Raw genomic sequence first — 20,775 nt, forward strand, 5'->3', positions numbered from 1 at the left:
ACGCGTGCACAGACACATCCAAAGGCAGAGCTTTTCACCCGGAAGCCTCGCGTGGGTGTGAAAGCTCAGTTCCGTGAAGCCACGTGCTCCCGGGAGTTGAATTCAGGGCAGTTTTAAAATGCTTTCATTTACCTGGTACAGTCGGGGTATGAATCTTCACTCAGAAAAATTCGGTTGAATTACATGTACATCTGGTCCAGTGTTCTGACTTCCCAGGTACTGCTTATGACTTTTGAGTTAACATCAAATTATACACTCACAGAGTTTGAGACATTTAGGGCGCTCAGAAATTATCTGATTCAAATTCTTCCTTCACAACAGAATATATGGAGCAAAGAACGGTTGACAGTCAGCTATGAACTGACAGAGGCAGAGCTAAGAATAGTCTCCAGACACCATCTCGGTGCAGTTTCCAGTGCGCGCTGGTGCATCTGCCAAAAGGCCACAGTGCTCACCAGAAGGCAGGGACCTGCTACTCAGTAAGGAAATCTGTCTTTTTGAAGGAAGGTAGTAATCTTATTGTCCACAGAATATATTCATATCCTAACAAGCAAGAAATAAGGTCTTACATTCTTATTAATGTGAAGGTACAGCTAAGTACATATATCAATGCCAAATAAAACTTGGCTCAGTTTTTAAAATTGAATTTAATAACCCTAAGCCATTATCTTATAATAACAGAGAATCAAGAAATATAACTGTACAATACTCTGAAAATATAGATTTCATTTGTATAGACACATTTTACGTCAATTCTAGTGTGGCATTTTAGTAACAGCTCGTAAATATTTAAATAATTATGATATAATAATAGGATTTTTTACATTAAAAAAACTTGCGGACATCGTAGAGAGACTTCAAATCCTGGGTAGGTAACAACTCACTAATATCTACCAAGTCCCCAGAAACTTTGAGATTTAATATTTCATGTGATTTACAACAATTTATGGATTATTTTGTTTAACTGTGGGTTCATAAGCAGATTTCAGATATATTTTTCTGCTCCTCGTCAGTATCCTAAATCATGAATTTTCATGTTTTTTTATTTCATTTTTAAATGGAAATGCTTGAATGATTCTGCTCATAGGGTAACATATATTTTAAAAAATAATTTAAAAATTATACAATTTCAGTATGGACATTTTAGGCACAAGTTGATCAAAGTCCCAATGGCCGTGTGCCCTTGGAGCGGAGTATTTTCTTTGTAAAGTAGTGAGACACCCATAACCGCACGTCTGCTTATTAGGAATATTTAGAATGGACTCCCAGTGGGGAGGGCGATGAATGATGCATCCACTCCCTTCCCACTAAACAACGTGTTTCTATAATTTTTGGATTAACTGTTGAGTCCTCACAGTTTCATGACATTTGGTCTCAATCCAGTTTAAATGAAAATTAAAGATTCAGTGAAATGTAAGCAATATCCAGCTAACTCCATTCTCTTTCCAAGGTCAAACAAGCATGTGAGTAAAGACTCTTTAAAAGGAGAAAGTAAAAGTTATCTTTAGAGTGAGGTAATCTTTAAAGTGCGAATTTCTGAAAAGTAGAAGTAATTACAGTGGGTAAATGCAGATGCAGCTTTGGTGAGGATGTAAAGTTCCAAAGGCCTCAGTCATCTTGTGTGCATGTCCTGTCCCAGATCCCTCTAGCGACACTGAAACTGTGTCTCTGGGTCGTCCATTTGCTCGTCTCGTGGGAACTAAGGGTCTAGCATTTTTCTGCCTCCTTTGGTTAGCATGATGGTGATTTTACTAGAAATATCTGCTGATACCCTGATGTTGAAGAAACTCTTGGGTGCAAATAATTTAGATTTTTTTCTAATTCATTTTTAAGAGTTTTATTTGGATGAGTCAGTTTTAATCTTATAAAGGATAGTCATATATTTTACCAAAAAATTAAATTACTGCCTGTAGTGTCAAATTATGATTTACTGACACTGATTTATGCTCTTATATTAAAATTAGACTGCTGCCATTTTGATGATATAAACAAAAATTCTGTAACTCTTAGCTCACTTGAAATGACCAAAGCTATTTTTCAAAGAATTAAGTCCTTATAAATCTGCAGATTGCTTTATAATGTACAATGAACGAGTCACTTGCTTTTGACTTTGCGAATGACATAAAAACGAAACTATTCCGAAGCAGACGGAATCGGGTATTCGTAATGGTATTAGTAAAACAATGACAACGTCTAACATAGATGAACTTCTCGGATCTATAAATGTGCGTGAAGAGTAACTTCCTGTCCGACTGTACACTGTCAGAACGTCCTACTGTTCAACAGCAAGTCAGACCATGAAAGCTGCAGTGGAAACTCCTTATGCTACATTCCTTAATAATAAGAAGCAACGTATGAGTGATTCTGCCTTTTCCAGCATTAAGGCAATGGAAGCTAAGTGAGGTTAAATCATTTCAAAATGAGGAAACGCACAAGGCGAGCACTAAGTATCCTGGAATGGAGCTTGTCCGGCACCCTTTCGCACCTTCCTACTGCTGCTTTCCCTCTAATTATAACCACACTGGTACGGGTTAATTCACGTTTATTTTTGTTCTTATATGTAGAAAAAGGATTTTCAACTTAAATGTTTAGTTTCTCGTTCTTGTTGGAAATTAGCACTTAAAAGTTTCTCCATAAGTTTAGATTCCAATTCAATGCCTCTGATTGAATATAAAATGCTCACTTCTATATCACACATTTTTACTGTGATCTTACGGCTTTTACGGACGCCAATCTAATGTCCATTCTGTTTTCCATTTCCTTTTCTTTGCTGGTGAACTGATGAAAAGTGCCTTTAATACGATGTAACAGCTTGAAAGGGACTAAGTATGTTTTCATAACAATGTTGAAGACGGCCTTGCTGTGGCCCCTTTTGTTTCTAAGGAATGAGAACGGTTATGTTTCCAGTAACCAGTTAAAGCCGGAGCACTTGTTACTCTCCGATACAACCTGCTAGGAATGTTCTCCTCATGTTTCACTCTGAACATTTTAAACCGTTTTCTTTGCCTTTTTTAACCTCCTTTGTTAGCCAGAGTCCTGACGCGTGTGAGCAGCTCGCTGGCTGTGTGGACAGTGTGCAGTACTCACAAACTATCACAGCCCCTTACGTTCTTTAGTAGTTAAAATGTACAGAGCACTTCCAACGTAATATCCCATTTCATCTTCACAACTACCCAGAGAGTATGCAGTCCCATTTCATGGATGAAGAGAATGAGGGTTAGAAATAAGGCGCTCGTCCTGAAGCTGTACAGCGTCTAAAGGAAATCTCAGTTCCTCCATTTTCGCAGCCACCGTGTCCTTTCTCTTCAGACCTGTCCCCACACGCTGCACCAGGACAAGTCCGATGGGCCCCACGGGACTCCCCAGTTTTAGTCTGCAGTTGTTGCTTGTATGAGGCGGGTAAGACAACAGTGAACTAGCTCCTCAACTGGGTCCTGTGTTCACGGTGTTCTTCTTGCATGTCTGACATAGGTTAGAATACATCTTTCCTATACGTCAAAAATCAGTCAGCTGCAAATCAGAATACTTTTTTTAACCAAATATATGACTTATTTAGCCTTCCTGATACTCAGTAGCCTCTTTTGAATAATGAGGAATTTGAGGAATAGAACTGTAAACATTTCCTGCCAACTTATCAATGCCATGTCTTTGTTGAAACTGATATTTAAGATAGTGAAGGGGGTCTGAGTGGACTGGCATGAGGAATAATTGGAGACAGGAAGAATGATGTGAGCAGAGCACGTGCAGCTGACAGGAAACGACAGGAGCATGAATTCCTGAGGGACAGTGGCGTCTGGTGCAGGGGAGGGAATGGATTGGAGGACACGCCGCCCCTGGTGACTGCCTCTGCCCAGGGCACGCGCTCATGTGGGAGTCAAAGGTGTGACCAGATGGGAAAGTGTCCAGGGAGAATTGGGGGCACTAAGGGCTACACCAGCGAAGCAAAGGAATAAACTCGGCTAGGGATGTGTTGTGTGTTAGGTGACAGTGGTGACATAAATTCTCGCCCATGGGATTGAGCCGAAGACTGGAGATCTGAAACTCACCAGAGTGGAAGTCAGATAAAACTGCGCTGAGAGGAATCTCTCCGCGGACGACAGCGCGAGGGCCAGAGTTAGAGTCGGAGTGTGTGACTCCCGGCGCGTGTTCTGGCGCACGGACGTCCCTGGGGGGAAGACGACTATTGCTGGAGGGAAGGTCTAAGGGGGCAGACACAGCTGTGGGCACAGACTGGGCTCCCCAGCCGAAGGCGTGAGGGCTGCGTACCCACTGCTGCTTCTCTCATGGGGGTTCCAGGCGCCTCGGCCTCCAAACTGCAGGCACTCCACGAGGAAGACGCAGGAGGCCTGGGGGCCACGTCCACCCGCTTCTTGTACTGAATCTTGTCTCAGCTCTGTTTCTGTTGATGGTAAATCTAGGAGAAAACAGCCGTCAAGTCCAGGACTTGGGTCTGGTCCTCCTTAGACCCTAAGCCACTGGCATGTCTGTCTCAGCTCACATCACATCGATCTGTTTGCATCCTCAGTTGCTGGGTGTTTCACTGTCGTTAATGGATGTTCAATGGAGGAATGCATGGGCAAATAAATCAAATATTGGGGAAACAGTCATAGATATGGAGGTGAAGATCACATGTCAGTGCAGGAACCCAGACTTGCAGTGTCTTCATGGCAGTGATGGTGGCCAGCGCCTTCTCAGTCCTGCCCTGTGTGTGTGTGTGTGTGTGAGTCCCAGGGGCCCTGTGTGGCCAGAGTCAGCATTTCTGAGAAGCTCTGCACCTTAAGGATCCACCAGGGAGCACGGCTCAAATAACAGGCTACTAGACGACCATTCCAGCCATGAGTGCCCCGGCTAGTAACACGGGCCTGAGGGGGTGCCCGTCGCTGAGCACTAATTCAGTGTTCTTGGAATTTAAAACAAAAACAAAAAAACACGGCAGGTTCAATGGATGCAAGTAGGCAGGAAAGCACACAAGTTGATACGATAGGGGAATGAACAAATTATGTATCATTCCAAGCTCTAGAACTCATCTGCAAGGCTCCGGTTGATGAAGAAACCTGGTGCAGCGATGGTTGTAGTATAGACTTACCCCGGATGTTATTTCCAGCTGTCGTCGTCCTCCCCCAGCCCAGCATGCGGCTCCCCTGCTCCCTTCTAATGGCTGTCATTTGCCTCTTGACAGCTGTGCACACCGCTCACCTCCTCACACCCCTTCTCTCCCTTGTGACGTTTGGTTGAACTGCTGTTAACAGCGACAGTGACTCCTTTCCTTTGGCTTCGTTCATTCTCCATTCATCTCTTTTGCCTCTCTAGTCAGCATTCACATGCAATTCTGAGATGTTCCTTAGGTTTGTGAGACTGTTAGGAGAAAGAAACTCCCTGACAGAAGCGCACGCAGCAGGGCTGAGTCGTGAGGGGAGAGCCCCGCACCCCTGCAACGGGCAGGGTGGTGGCACTCTGCATGTTCACTCAGTGTGTCCAGGGCCCCAAGGCCTCGTCCAGGGCTACCCGCTAAGGAGCGAACGCTGAGCTCGGCGGGTCGGGACTTCTTCACAATTCTTATAACAAGTGAGAGACGAGGTAACAACTCACCTGACAAAGAAAGTGGTCACCTTTCCTCAGGTACAGTGAAGTCCATATGGGGAGCAGCTGCCTCAGGCTTATTGGACTAGCGCAGACATACGGTCTATGAAGACACTAGTTATTAAATGCTCGCTGGGACATAGGAAGTAAGACATGAGAACTTCTGGAAGGTGACTGTCCAGAGTTGCAAGCATGCAGCAAACATAGTGAAGATTCAGTGGCCTCCTCCAAAGAGTTCCTTTAGGGTAAAGTGTGAAGCCTGCAGTGGCCCATGGCACTCTGCTCGGGTCTCTTACCATCTCGGACCTTGACCTTGGCACACACCTTAGCCTCTAGCCCTGGCAGACTGTTGGTTGTCCAGATGCGTCCACCACACACAGGCCTGGGAGAGCCTTTCCTGAGCCACCTGGCAGGTTTCTGCTTTTCCTTCCAGATACACACTGAGAACCACTGCTTTGTGACGCTCTCTCCAAGGGCCCAGGGAAATCTGCTACTTCCTTCCACCCTCCTCGATAGCATTTGCATATGGAATTACCTGAGTCCTTACAAAACTGCTGTAGTTATCAATAGATGTCTGCCCAATATTTTATTTCTGTTTCTAGAACCTTGAACACTCATTCATGCACCCATTGCTCACTGAATGCCCACTAAATAATTTAATAAATGTTTGTAAAAATGCTCATCACTAATCACTAACTTGAGATCATCTTCTGAATTTAGTAATCCTTCCTTTCATTTCCCTTGGGGGGGGGGGGTGTCCTTGCAAGCTGAGGTTTCCAAGTGCAGGCCCTGCCTTGTTTGAAGCTTTGTCTCTGCAGCCAGTCCCCCCCCACCCGTGGGCCCATCCTGCGTGTGCATAACTGAGGGTAATCTCCCCCTGCTCCTGTTTCTGTAGGACAGGCTTTAGCCTCTTGCTTGCCTATTTGATCTGATGTTAACTCAGTGTTCATTGCAAGCCCCTCGCCATATCCTGTCCTTCACAGACACTGTTCAAGCAGCTCACAGCTCTCCATTCTGAGCTCAGGGCTGAGGTATTTTCTTTGAGAAATTCCTCCTTGCTGATAGCCCAGCAGCGTTCAACTTGCATGCCACTCCAGATAAAGTCTTCGAATATTCTGGTGCATTTTGCAAGGACTGCAGCATTTAGAACTATTTCCTCATGTACATCTCCAGTGAATTTGTTTTACCTCCCCTCTGGTCAGTGCTATCTCAAGAGTTAGGAAAAGAGTGCAAACTTTTTTCCTGTGTCTCTTCTCTCTCTAACTTTGTACTGGCTAGATACAATGTATACACTTTTTCCTGTATCTCTACCCTCTTTAACTTTGCACTTGCCTAGATACAATGTATACACTTTTTCCTGTATCTCTACCCTCTTTAACTTTGCACTTGCCTAGATACAATGTATACACTTTTTCCTGTACCTCTTCCCTCTCTAACTTTGCACTTGCCTGGATACAGGATACACCCTTTGCTAGATTCTTATCATTGATGAATGTCCCCACTAACTTCTAGAATGGCCTTGCTTTTGCGTTGCCTTCTAATTGTTTCTTTTATGTAAGTTACCTTAACCCATGAGTTACAAACAAGGTAAACACGGAAATGAATTTCTATATGGAAAGTCACTGGACTGTAGTGGGAAATGTGCTGAATCTGAAGTCAGAACACTCGGGTTTGAATTCTGCCCCTCGAGTGGTTTGCTGGGCAGTTACATTTCATGCGCATCGTTTCCTCCATCTGTAAAATGAGAAGAAAACAGGGACGTTGTGAGACTTAAATGAGATACTGTGTGTGAAAATATTCCGTGACTTAATATACTACATGATATAAAAAGTATTTCTCGTGTCTTCCAAATTCTTTTGTGGACAGGACATGCTGTGCACAGAGCAGAATATCAGGAAAGCCTCCAGAGAGTCTTGGGTCAAATTGGGTGGGTCGTTATTTCCTGCAAAGTCCCATTCCTCAGCTTTTTTGTGGTTCCCCTTAGGATGCAAATTATTATATATAGTCTGATGCAATTTCTGGCCAAGTGTTTTGCAACATTTTCTATGGGCTTGCCAAGCATGACCTCTTGCAGTCCTAAATGTCCCTTGACCAACTCTCAGGTAGCCTGTGCCTGGTCAGTTCTCTCTTCCGCCTCACTGAGGTCGCTGTCCTACCTGGAGCCGCCTTTATTCCCGGCAGCGCTGCCCTTCTTTCCTGTGGGCCCCTCTTCCCCTCTGCTGGCTGCCTGGGAGAAGCACACTCACTGGCCAGGCCCCAAACACATGCCTCCCTCCCTTCCCCGCCTCCTTCAGCCAAACCATCACCTGCCCAGGGCTGCTGCCGCGTCGTTCCGCGGCCTCACACCGCAGCGGCTCCAGTCCCATCGGCAGCCTCCGGTCCCGCCAGCCCCCCGCTGAGGTCTGCTCCGCGTTGCTCAGGTGGCTCCCTCCTCCCTTCCAGCGGGTCCCTGCGCGCCCACTCGCGCCCACTCGCTCCGACGTGGTGTGTGTGGACACCTAGGACCACCCTTGCTGGGTCCCAATGTTCATGTGTGTCCACCCGACAGAACACCTTTGGAAACTGAGCATTTTCTTCCTGCTTCTGTTTGACTAGAACCCCGCCCCCAACCCTGGGCCCACTCCCGGCGCCTGGAGGGCGTGGTGATGATGGAGGGTCTCCGGGAGACCACAGGCCACAGGCTGGGTCGGTGGACCCCAACAGTTGGGATGGTCGCACTTCCATCTCCGGCTTCTCAAACTTGGTCATCCGGGCAACCAACCTGCGCTTCCCTGAGGCTCAGCGCCCCCACCTCCGGGCAGCTGGATGGACAACGTGGTCGTGCCCAGGACCAGGCGGGCCGCTCCCCAGCGCGTCCGGGGTCCCCAGCAGGGCTGGCGCCTGTGCTTCTAGGGCTTCGGCTGGGTGGGCAAGATGACAGGGCCTGCCCGCCGCCGGGGATGGGGGTGGGTGTCTGTTCAGGACCTGGTCCCCAGCCGCGGCCCTTGCTGCCGGCTGGCTGCCTCCAGGGCGCGGCGCAGCAGAGGCCCCTCTCCCAGCCATCTCCCGAGCAGCACGCGCGCCTGGCTGTGAGCGCTGGTGTGCAGACGTGTGTGCGCTCCTGGGAGATGTGTGTATGGTGTGCGCGCGCGGTTGTGTATGTGCTCGTGTGCAGATGTGTGTATTGTTGTGCGCGCGTGCGCGCCGAGACCAGGAGCCAGCGGACCCGGAGGAAGACAGGAGGCGGAGTTATGTAGATTACGGATGAACGTTCTGGAGGGAGCGGGAGAGGAGGGACCGAGAGGCTGAGGCTGGAGCTGGGAGCAGTGGCCCTTCCGCAGGAGCTGGAGCGGGAGGCGGCGGCGAGCAGGGCGCACGCGGAGCAGGACGCGCGGGCGGGACGCTGCGCGGGGCCGGGCCGGGACTCGGAGACGATGGTGACCGTGGGCCGCCGCTGACCTGCTGCGCTGCTCCGGGCTGCCGAGCGCAGGCCTGCTCCCGCCGCGGTGAACCTGCGGGCTCCTTCCCACCAGGAGTTTTGGAAAGGAAACGGGGAGGGAGGGAGGGAGGGAGGCGGAGAGGGAGGCGCCGGAGCTGGTGCGTGCGCTGGGGCACAGTCCGCTATGACCGTGCTCGCCCTCGGCTCTGGAAGACGGCTGGCTTCCGTGCAGCACTCGGGGGCGGCTCTCCTGCAGACCTTGCTGTGGATTTTATGTGCTGCCGTCTGCGGAGCGGAGCAGTGCTTCAATGTGGAGGTGAGAGAACCAGGCTTTCTCCCCCTGCCCGGCCCGGGCTGCTGCTGAAGCGCTTCGGTCGCCCCCGGGTCTGGGTTGCTCAGAGCGCGGTCTGAGCGGTGCCTCCTCCAGCCCAGACCCGAGCTGAGCTCCCGGGTCTCGGGGACGGATGCGCACAGACCGAGTCCGTTATCCCCGAGGCACAAAGCACGATGCTGTGCGCTCGGCCGCGGCGGCGCCGTCCCCACTCCCAGCGGGAGAGGCCGACGTGTGGCTCGGGTGGCCGCGCGGGGTGCGGGGCGCGGGGCTCAGTGCGTGGCATCGGGGCGGCTCAGGCATTGTTCCGGGGCCCTTCTCCCCGTGCTCCGTGTCAGACAAAGGAGGTTAAAATCAGAATCGGGGCCGGGGTGTGTGTGTGTGTGTGTGTGTGGTGGGGGGGAACTGCTGCGTTTATTGATGTTGCTTTGTGATGAAACACTTGACTAGACTGACTCTTTTTCTCATTTAGGTCTGAATTAATACACTGTAACTGAAGCTGGTACACAGAGGGCTTGAAAACCGTCTCTTTCTAAGTGTCTTCTTCTCCCCTCCCCCGCCCCTAGAAACCTCAACGTGACTAAATGCAATAGTTATGAGGTGTGTTTTTAATTTGATTTCACACTCTTGGGCAAAACGGACAGGTTTTAGATTGCCGTTGGCTTTTCTATGGGGACAGACACAAAGCCAAAGGGAACTTAAGGGTAAGGATTGGTCACACCTCCGCTGAGGTGCTCTTCCGTGTCTGCTGGGCGTGGAAGCCCTGATGGGCTGCGAGTCCCCGGGCTGAGCCGCGGCCACCTGGGCTGTGACACCCGCTTGCCACGCACACGGTGCAGTCCCCGCGCAGCCAGGGGCTTGTGAAATACACTCCTTTTCACTGGCCTTCTGTCTTCTGACATCTCAGAAGAATTAGGATTTAGTCTCTGAAGAATCGTGTGCTTTTTACCTTGTGTTGTAATCCTTCAGAGCTTCCTGTCATCTTGGGGGAGAGGAGTGTGTTTGCACAACAGCAGGACCTGTTGCACAGTATTTGAGCACGTAACAGATTAACAGTGTGCGTAAGTGCCACATGTGAGGGCATGTTCTGGAATCACTGTTTATAGAAACCATTCTTAAGACCCCATGTAACAAGTGATGGTTGGTAGAGAAACACAGTATTTGAAAAAGTAACAACCAACATCAAAGGAGTTATCGGACTTCACAGATGTGAAGTATGCTTCCATTATGCAAAAACCCCAACTTGGAACCCAAAACTCTTTAACCCTTTGAAAAATATAACTTAGCTTTTCTGGATAAAAAGAGATGCAAAGGGGCTGAAAGTGCAGGCTGTTCTTCATGGCACATTCTAACTTTTGGAATTCCATGGCACAGCTGATGTGTGTACCTACCATGGAAGTCAAGAGCTAGTGTGACGGTGAAATGCAGAGGTTTTCAGTTCGTAGCTGGGGGACAGAGTGGCAGGCTGACTTATAAGGTGCCCAGCAGAAGACCTTGGCTTCAGTGGTGACGGTGGTGCTGAGGTGGGAGCTGGCCCCCTGAGCCAGGCTTTCTCTCCTCACAGAGAAGAGGGCGGGCCCTGCTTTGGAAACTCTTAGATTTGCTTTCAGACATCATTGGAGTAGTGTCAGTGTTCTGATGAGGATTAACTTTCTTTTTGAGGCTAAACACAAATTTAATTGCAGTCCTTCATGGCTTGAATTCCTCAGTCACTTCAATCAGATATTATTATGCAAAAAAAGTTATGACTTTACTAAAAAAAGGTTTCGTTTTGAATTTCCATTATATCTGCTCTTTGTTCAAGATCTATGTGAAAAAGGGTTTGTGGGGAAAAAAAAGAACCACTTCCCCATTTTCAGAGCATATTTAGTATACAGTGCAAAGATTTGCTTATGAAGGATAAGAGTCATGTGACATGTGAGACCTTGAAAAGCTGATTTGTCACACAGGCGTCCCTATATTTCCTACTTTGTGTTTTTGCCGAGTAGCTTTTTTAAAGCGCTTGAGCATATCCTTGCTTAGCTTTATGTCCTTTATGTAACGATAACGCCCGTCTTCTGCTATAGTTGTCAGTGCAGCTGTGGGTTAACGCAACATTCTGTCAAGAGCGTGGAATGCCAGGCTGCCCTCTGCCATGAACTTCTGCCCAGTTCACCGTATTAGAGCTTAGTGACGGGAAGAAGAGGCCATCACATCGCCTTCAGAAAAGGCACTTGCATTGTGTTTCTCGTGCTTGCTTGCAGAAGCTACCCCAGCATGCTTCATGGGATTGATTCTCAAGGACGGTCTTAAAATAAACGGCAGTGGTCTCAGTCATGCATGAAGCTCGTGTGACCAGCGCGTCTCTCCGGCAGGCACACCTGCTGTCATAGTTGGGAGGGAGCGCTGACATGCTTGTTATGTGACAACTGGGGTTACAATGCTCTCGTCCTCACTGAACTTCACAATGGTGGGACCTCACTTCCATCCCTATCTTCGGGGTTTAAAAACGCCTGTGTTTTTTCTCCTGGACGTGGGGGGACTGGGTGGGGGTATTCGTGTTAACTCTTTCCTGTCTGATTGTTACGAGTATAATAAACATTTGGAGTTTTCAAGGATCAGAGCAGGAGGTATTTTGTAATATGCTGATGAAAGTCTGTCACAGAGAGAGGAAGGGAGAGAGTGCATTGTGTTTGTGTTGGTTTTTAGGGAGCCTAAGGCAGTGTGTCCTACAGCTGCGGAAGGGTCGGGTGCTGCGGGAGGGCTGGGAGGCCGTCCGTTTGCTCCTGTCCCTGTGTGTTTCAGGCAGAACCTCTGGAAGGCCGTATTTTCAGTCTGCCTTGGCTTCAAGATGTGTGTGTGTGTGTCGTCGGATCCATTTTGGGGAGCGGGCCTTGCTCTGTAAGCGTTAGCGCCATGCAAAGGCCACACGTGCTGGCAGGCGCTGGCGTCCGCTGCTGCCCTCCTGCCGCCCAGCCCAGAGCTGCCCAGGCTCCAGGGAGGGACCCTGGTCACGGATGGGCACCACTGCCTGTCCGAGCCCTAAAACCACCTGTCTCTAAAGTAGTGATCTTGTCCTAGTGGGGATCTCATGATCCTGGGGCTTTAGTTTTAAATTCATTTATTTTTTCTATACTGCAAGCATTTTTTTGTGTTGAAATTTGAGATAGACTGTCATTCATGACAGTGATAACTTTCATCCTCAACGTTGGTAGTTTGTCAAGTGTTAAATCTGTGAAGAACGTTTTTTATTGTGTTCAAAACAACAGCAGACATTTCTAGTGAGGAAAATTATTTAAAGCCAATTTAGCGGTGAAATAAATGCTGGTAATTCTCTGAGTGCTGCACATGTCAGAGTATAAGAAGATGATTGCTTGTCTGGTGACAAAAATCTCGATAAGGAAAAATTGATTTTGTTGTTTCTAATTAAAGAAAGAAGAGGGATTCTGGATTTCAAAAGAATGTTTTATGATAAATACCGTGACTCTTGAGTGTCACCATTTCCTGCCCTTTTCTTGCAGTTTGTTCCTTTAGCTGATTTAGTATTTATTTACTTTTGTCAAGTTCCTCTCGATCAGCCTGAAAGGTCAGTGTCTGCTTGGGGTCCCTCTGCGCTGCATGTAAACTTGGCAGTAATCGCTGGGGAGGCATTCCGGAGATAAAAATTTGTATTCTACAGATTTTAAAATGTCATGTGTTGGGGCCACTCTTTTCCTATCTCTTGTGTTCTACGTGTGTCAGTAATCAACGAGCATCGTTTCATTTGCTCCGGGAGGGGGTGCTGGGCTCCTTGAGTAAGGGGCTCTTCTGACTACACCCCATCATGTCCTACGGTAGCAGTTTCACCTGTCACTGGCGGGCTGTCTGCCTGATTCAGAATGGCCTGTGTCTGCTGGCAGACCCCCGGTTTTTCGGGGCATCCCACATATGCTGTTTACTTCCTCATGAGGGCCCAGGGCAACGACCAGGAGACCAGGGGACTCTGTGGTCCTCAGGCCTCCCTCCGGCTTCTGCTGTGTCCCACCTGACCTGGGCAGCTGTTCAGAGCTGTGTGGCTAGGATGCCCAGATCAGGGATATTGGTGAGACCTCACCTGTGAGCGCGTGTCAGGGTGTAGGTGTCTTACTGCCCCCACCTGAGTGCACAGGAAGCCCCCGCCAAGCCCAGCCAGGCCCTTACAGCTGGGCTCTCTCTTCCGATCTCTTCTCCCCATCACATAAGGATGGAGTTGGGCTAAACGGCCCCCTCCTTTTTTTTTTTTTATTGTGGAGCAGTGCAGGGATTGAGAGCACATATTCCGGCACCAGATTGCCTGGATGCTAATCCTAGTCCTTCTACTTGCAAGTGAATTATTCAGTCAGTGTTGGACAAATTAATTCATCTCTGTGAGCCTCAGTGTACACATCTGTAAAATGGGGATGCCAACAGTGCCTTCCTCATAGGGTTGTTTTGATGAATAAATATATGTATGTATGTATGTATGTATGTATATAGCATCATATTAGACAAATACATAGATAGGAACGTGCCTTCACATGGTTAAACACTCAGTGCTCTTTAGATGACATTATCATTAGTAAAACAATAAATGCTAATTCAAAGGTAACTGGCAGTACAGCATCTAATTCCATAAAGTCGGTTAGGTTAGGACATACCAGCTGGTCTTGGAAGATTTTATTTTAATGCCTTTTTTAGTTTTCAAAGGTGTAACATACTGAAAGTCAACCAAGCTGCCCTGAGCACATTTTCTTCCTGGGGGTCTCTCTTAGACAGTGAGCTCAGCAGCGTGAGTTTCTCATTGTGTCTGGTCATCTCAGTGTAGTTCAGCTCACACCTTCTTTGACGAGACTGGCTTTGCTGAAATCTTTCATCTTTCCTAGTGCGTGGAAGGTAAGGAGGCCGTTGTGAGTCCGTGGCCTGTTTATTGTCATTGGCTCAAGGCCCACGCGCCTCCCCTCCACGGTGGGCACAGGAGTCCGTAGGGAGCTCAGGCCAGCTCTGTATGGGACCCCGAATCCAGACCATGAAAGCAGTTTTGTCCATTTGTTTTGTGTTCTTAAATTGATAGAGGAAGGAGGAGGGTGGGCAGGGAAGGGTACTAGAGTGTGGATTGCAATGACAACGGATTCTTGTTGTTTCAAACTTCTTGTCCATGCAGCTAGCAGCACATTGTAATGGAACCTGGGACACACGTCCGGGGGTGGGTTTTAATTTTGGTTCCTGTACTAATAAGCTTTGATCCTGGACAACTCATTTCTTTACTGCTTTCATCTGCAAAAATGAGACTTGAACTAAGCTGTCACCATAGCCTTTTCCAAATTTGAAATTCTATTCTATTTAGCCTCCAAGCTTTCTATAGCCAAAGGGGGAGGTGTACCTATTTACCCTGCAAATTTGGGGGCAACTAGATCACAGAGGTAGCGTGCTCAGATCCCACCCCCCCCCGAAATGTGTGTCATGAAGGAATACAGAATGCACAGCTTCCAGCTAACGTCTGCTGTCATCTGTGATGACACGGGGTAGTCCATCTTGGAAATAATCCTAGCCTTCTGCTGAGTCGTAAAAACACTGACAGCAAATTATATGTGATTTTAAAATCAATTTTTGGCCAGGGTAGCGAACTTTAAAAATTTAATGTTGAAAACATGGCTTACTGTTATTTTGAAAAATATATATCATCTACTAGTGGTACTTCAATTATAAAAATGCAATTTGGAATAAGATCAAAATCTGATTTCTTTTTTTTTTTTTTTTGGGTGGGGGAAGGTCTCAATTCAAATCCATCTACCTATAAAAATATAGACATATTTTGCAGGGAAATGAAGTCCTTATACTGTGTGTCCCTTTTGCCCCTTGTGAAAAATAACTTTGGCACGTGGCTCTTTGAGGGTTATTTCTGTTCTTCACAGCACATTTGATTTCAAATGTGAAAAATCAGATTGCATCTGTTTTATAAAATGTGCAGCTGATGTGAACAGCAGAAATACCCCCTGCTAAAAGGATGAAATCCTAAGTAACAGTATTTGTGGTGCTTAAGTTTTCTTTTGCCTGCCTTTGCTTTTTCTTGGGAAAGTTACTTATAGATTTTGAGGTTTTTTGTGAAACCATGCTTGGTTGTCGCTTCCTGTCGTTTACACTCTGAATGGATGCTCTTTGTCTCCATATTTCACCACGGTCCTCTGGCACAGGCTCCCTCGGGTTTGGACCAGTGGGCTGTCTTAAGGAGCCACGCAGACGAGGCTCCAGGCTGGGAGGGAGCCAGAGGAAGTCCTCGTGTCCTGCCCTGTGGCTCAGTGACCTGAGGTGCAATATATGAAAGGAGGCTAGGGGGAGCTGTTGAGCTGCTTAGGGACTCCCCGGAGGGGAAGGTTGAACGGTTTACCATCAAGGACACTGGGGCAGGCAGTCCTGGACGATCGGAGTTTAAGGAAATCAGTGACCGCAGGGTTTGTGGTTGGAGACGTGAGCCACTTGGTACCAGTGATTACGTATTGGATGAGCTGGGGATGAACTTAGCCCTTTGCGGGGAGCGTGGGAGTCCCTGGCAGGGCAGGATGACAAGGACAGTCAGGACCCTGTGCAGTCCTCTGCCTGTAGGTGTGAAATAGGTCAGAGCTGCGATGCAGGCGCTGGCGATGTCTGTGTTCTCCTCTCAGCTGAGACGACTGGTGGGTAACTGGGCCGACAGGAAAGCGGGTAACTAATTCCATCATGCCTTTTACAGTGTGTGTAGCAGAAATCCAGTTTTCAAAGCTCGTGACACTGAAGTTATTTTATTTGTAAGGTTTACCATAGGACCTTATTGAATAAATATTTTTCAATGAAAGCAGATTTGAACATATGGGTCTCACCCATTTCTCTTTTGAAAAAACATGTAAGAAATGAGTCAGAAAAGTGTGAAACTGTGTCTTTTCCTTTACAAGGAGCCCCAGATATGCTTTCAGTTGAGCGGATTACTCTCTGACCTCTGGTGGAGGGAGGGGAACAGAAACAAGGCCGTCACTGCCGCAGCGGGCCGTGCCACCCAGGCGTGATGGCCGACTCACAGGCGCCTGTCAGGGTTTCCGAAGGTGTTTGAATCTCATCAGGAAAGTGAAATAGGGATAAATGAAGTAAGCCACGGCCTCACAGACATCTATTTTCAGGAGAGACAGTCCTGAGAGTGCTGCATTCAAATGACCAAACAAACCAAACAGCCAGCTCACTGGGGTGGAATTTTACGGTGTTTGCTTAAGTCGTGCTTCAGTTAAGGGGGGACACACTGCACCTTTTTTAGGGGAGCCGGATACCTTTTTGAACTTTCTTTCATGTCCCCAAATCACGTGCACCTGAGGTGATGTCAGCGCGAGCTGGCGTGTGCTCAGACCCTGAGAGCCGTCCGTGGGCTGCGGGCATTTGTTCCATGGGAACGTCTCACAGTTGAACCCACTGTGTGTTAATAGTTTCTTGCCCCTCGTTCATAGTGATGAGAAGTTCAGAGTTGTCTGAGGTTCTGATGCCAGGGCACGCATCCCCTTTTTACACAGCAGCTGGGCACTTCCTACGCATTTCTTCCCATGGGGTCTGGGGGCAATTTGTACCTCAGTCACATTGCAGGCCACCAGGCTTGGAAAGGGGGGAACATTTTGCAGGAAGCCACATTTCTCCTCCACCCTCTTTCATTGTGAATAAAGGAGAATAGATTCCAGTCACTTCCAGAATCCACCGTGCAGTCAGTGATGTGTGTGAAATGAGAAGAAACCTACACAAACCACTCCCAGTTACAGCTCCAAGTCCTCTGGAGGGCTGGGTGTCTGTGTATTGCAACAGGTCGATTCACACGTATGACTGACCCGTTTGCTCCTGCACGTGGGCTGAGTGAAACTGTCTGCCCCGCGGGTGATTCCTGCATGTTGCATACGCAGCCTTTGCCTGGTTTTGACCATTCATGAGTGTTTTTGTGATCTCCATGGCTTGTCTGTGGCCCAGGTCTGTAGTGACAGCACTGAGGCCGTGCAAAGCAGGCCCCCCCCAAGTCACCAGGGAGAACGTCAGCCCCTTCACTCTTGCTGATGGTATTATATGCTCATGCCATAGGCTCCCAGCCACCGGGACAATGGAAGTGCCTGGGATGGAATGCCGTCCCCGCAGCGCAGTGAACGTGATCCAGTCACGTTACAGAGCAGGTACCCCAACCTCCTCATGTGTAAGGCGGGGATAATACTACTCAACTCAAAGGTGGTTGTAACATCACAGAGGGAAAGGAGGATGGGCCAAGGCAAGTAACAGGCTCCTGTTGTGTCTTCCTCCCTGAAATGACTGTGACGTGGACAAAATGTGTGGAACAATGGTTTGCAAGTCACTGGACATCAGGGAATGAAGGGTGCTGAGCTCTGTGCCTGACTCAGTTTACCTGAGAGGCTTTCCTGGCAATAGGAGCAGGACGGCAGGGTCCAGGTTGAGGGGGCAGACTCCCTGAGTGACGGAGATGGAACTGGAAGGTAGGGAGACCGCAGTGAGTGACAGAGGTGGAGCATGGGGAGACCTCGGTGAGTGATTGAGGTGGAACTGGGAAGTGGGGAGACCTCGGTGAGTGACGGAGATGGAGCTGGGAGGTGGGGAGACCTCGGTGAGTGACGGAGGTGGAGCTAGGAGTGTGGGAGACCTCGGTGAGTGACGGAGATGGAGCTGGGAGCGTGGGGAGACCGTCCCAGGTCAGCATGGCCGAGTACTGAGCCGCCCAGAGCCAAGGAGCAGAGGCTGCAGGGAGGTCCCTGTGGATTCAGGTGAAGGCTGCCCTGCCTCTCCTGTGAAGTAAGGTCTGGGGTCTGGGGAAGGATCAGCTGAAAGGAGCAGATGGGACAATGCTGGTGCTTGCACAGGGCCTGAAAAGCAAGGTCTGAACGGATCAGACGGATTCTAAGAGGCTCCGTGACTTCCCAGAACACGCCCAGTAGGATGTACAGTTATGCACCAGAGCGGCACCCGGGAAGTTCAAATTTGCGATTCTGGCCTCCAGTTAAAAAAAAAAAAAAAATTACAAAGCACGTGAGGAACCTGGGAACACAGCTAAGGAGGAAAAACGTCAATCTGAACCAAGTGAGAAACGGCACAGGTGTGAATTAGCAGACCGGGATATTCAAACAGTATTAACTGTGCTCTTTGTGGAAAAAATTGAGACATGCTAGATATTGAAAAAGACTCAAATTGAACTTCTAGACATCAAAACTACAATATGTGAGAGTAAAGATACACTTGGAATTTAAGCAGATTTGATGTTACTGAAGGAAAAAAAATAGTAAACTTGAAGTCAATAGAAGTTATCCAGAGTGAAACACAGAGAGAAAAGAAAATTTAAAAAGTAAGAAGAGTATCAGTGCTGTATAGACCATCTTCAAGTGGCCTGATATGTATGTAATTGGAGTCCTGAAGGGGTGGGCATAGAAAAAGTATTTCAAGATATCATGACTAAATCTTTTCATAATTTGGTGGAAAATATATGAACTCATGGATCCAAGAAGCATAGTAAATCTCAACCACAAGAAACATGAAGGAAACTACACTGTAATCAGATTGCTCTGATGAGTGACAAAGAGAAAATCTTAAAAGCAGAAAGAGAAAAAAAAAAACACACAAAAAAACACCTTAGCTAATTGGAGTCCTGAAGGGGTGGGCATAGAAAAAGTATTTCAAGATATCATGACTAAATCTTTTCATAATTTGGTGGAAAATATATGAACTCATGGATCCAAGAAGCATAGTAAATCTCAACCACAAGAAACATGAAGGAAACTACACTGTAATCAGATTGCTCTGATGAGTGACAAAGAGAAAATCTTAAAAGCAGAAAGAGAAAAAAAAAAACACACAAAAAAACACCTTAGCTAATTGGAGTCCTGAAGGGGTGGGCATAGAAAAAGTATTTCAAGATATCATGACTAAATCTTTTCATAATTTGGTGGAAAATATATGAACTCATGGATCCAAGAAGCATAGTAAATCTCAACCACAAGAAACATGAAGGAAACTACACTGTAATCAGATTGCTCTGATGAGTGACAAAGAGAAAATCTTAAAAGCAGAAAGAGAAAAAAAAAACACACAAAAAAACACCTTAGCTATAGAGGAACAAAGAAATGACAGATTGTTGGTCAGAAGTCATGTCAGCTAGAAGACATTGGAGAAACATCTTGAAAATGCCAAAAGAAAAGAAAAAAAAAACACTGTCAAGTTGAAATTTTATACTCACTAAAAGTATCTTTCAAAAACGAAGGCAAAAACAGATGTTTTTTAGGCATCCGGAAGCTCAAAGATTTCATCGCCAGTAAGAAGCGCTGCATGAAATAAATGTTAAAGGGAGTCCCGCCTGGTGGCACCTGTGTCCAGCTGCCTGCTCAGGGCCAGCCCACGCTGGGTGTGCTCACCGAGGGTGCCACTCAGTAGTGAGAAAGGGGTGAACCGCCGACACGTGGGGCAGCCTGCGTGAATCTCAGCATCACTGAGTGGATGGGGCCGGACAGAGCAGCACGCAGAGCGAGGTTCTGCTCCCCTGAAATGAGAGCAAACGCACACTGCTCTACAGCCAGAGGAAGCAGATGCATGTTTTCTGGGGACCTGGAGGGGGGAAGGATGATGGAGGAGGGAGACGTTCGTCCACAGCCTGATGGCGGATATGGTCTCTCCATACAAACTTATCAAATGGTGCCTTTTAAATATGCACCGCTCACTGTGTGTCAGTCGCCCCTTCAATAGAGCTGTTACAAAGCCTACGTCATCCAGTTGTTAGCACATAGTAACCGACCTGCTAAGGAACAACCGCTGGTCGTGAGAGGTAGGTGGTGAGAGGTAGGTAGTGAGAGGTAGGCGGTAGGCTGAGATGGCAAAGTGGCGACCTGCCTGACCGTGAAGTACAGGCTGGGTCCGGGCCATGCGCTGGGCCACGTCTTGCTCTCTCATGTTTCCTTAGGCACGTCTGTGGGTTTCTGGACTTCAAATCCCCTGGGAAGACAACTGCCGGGTGTATCTGTAGGTCCCACCCCTCCTCTCAGCTTAGCCTGTGTTCTCATGTCTGCTGGCCTTCCTTCCCAGGCCACTCTGACCATGTCCGGCACTGGCGTTTGCTTCTGGCCTCCCCGAGGGTTCCCGTCACTGCACTGGCACCACCTGGGGGTTTGTGTCTGAAGAGTGGGCACCGGCCCCAGCTCCCTGCCCCGCCCTCGCTAGTCCCAAGAAGCACTTGTCTCCCCCTGTAACACGCATGTTCATGCTGCCCATGTCTACTGTGTACCTGGCTACATGCTGAGCTGAGCCTGGGTCTGCTCTGGATACACTGTGTCCCCATGTCCGCTCACCCCTGTTCTGGCCTTGTCGCAGCTCAGAGTTTATGTCCTGCATCCTGCAGTGCAGCTCAGCGGTCCTCAGAATGATTGAGGTCACCGAAGAATATTTATTACATGGTTTCTAACGTATATTTACAGCACTAGACAAT

The 20,775-nt window shown here is 48.0% G+C and overlaps 1 protein-coding gene across 9 annotated transcripts in view; it reads left to right on the forward strand.

Annotated features, from left to right (window-relative positions):
• The window catches only part of MMP16 (matrix metallopeptidase 16), a 605,275-nt gene that overhangs the window by 475,579 nt on the left and 108,921 nt on the right, over positions 1-20,775 (forward strand). The window contains exon 1 of one of the 9 annotated variants that reach the window (XM_019726249.2): positions 9,170-9,314. The exons of the other annotated variants lie outside the window; for them this stretch is intronic. Coding sequence (XP_019581808.1) covers positions 9,183-9,314 — 132 coding nt within the window. The 5' untranslated portion in view covers positions 9,170-9,182. Of the gene's footprint in view, positions 1-9,169; positions 9,315-20,775 lie in introns of those variants that run through there. 9 annotated transcript variants of the gene reach the window in all.

The sequence above is a fragment of the Rhinolophus sinicus genome, linkage group LG14 (assembly GCF_036562045.2).
Source record: "Rhinolophus sinicus isolate RSC01 linkage group LG14, ASM3656204v1, whole genome shotgun sequence".
Lineage (NCBI taxonomy): Eukaryota > Metazoa > Chordata > Mammalia > Chiroptera > Rhinolophidae > Rhinolophus > Rhinolophus sinicus.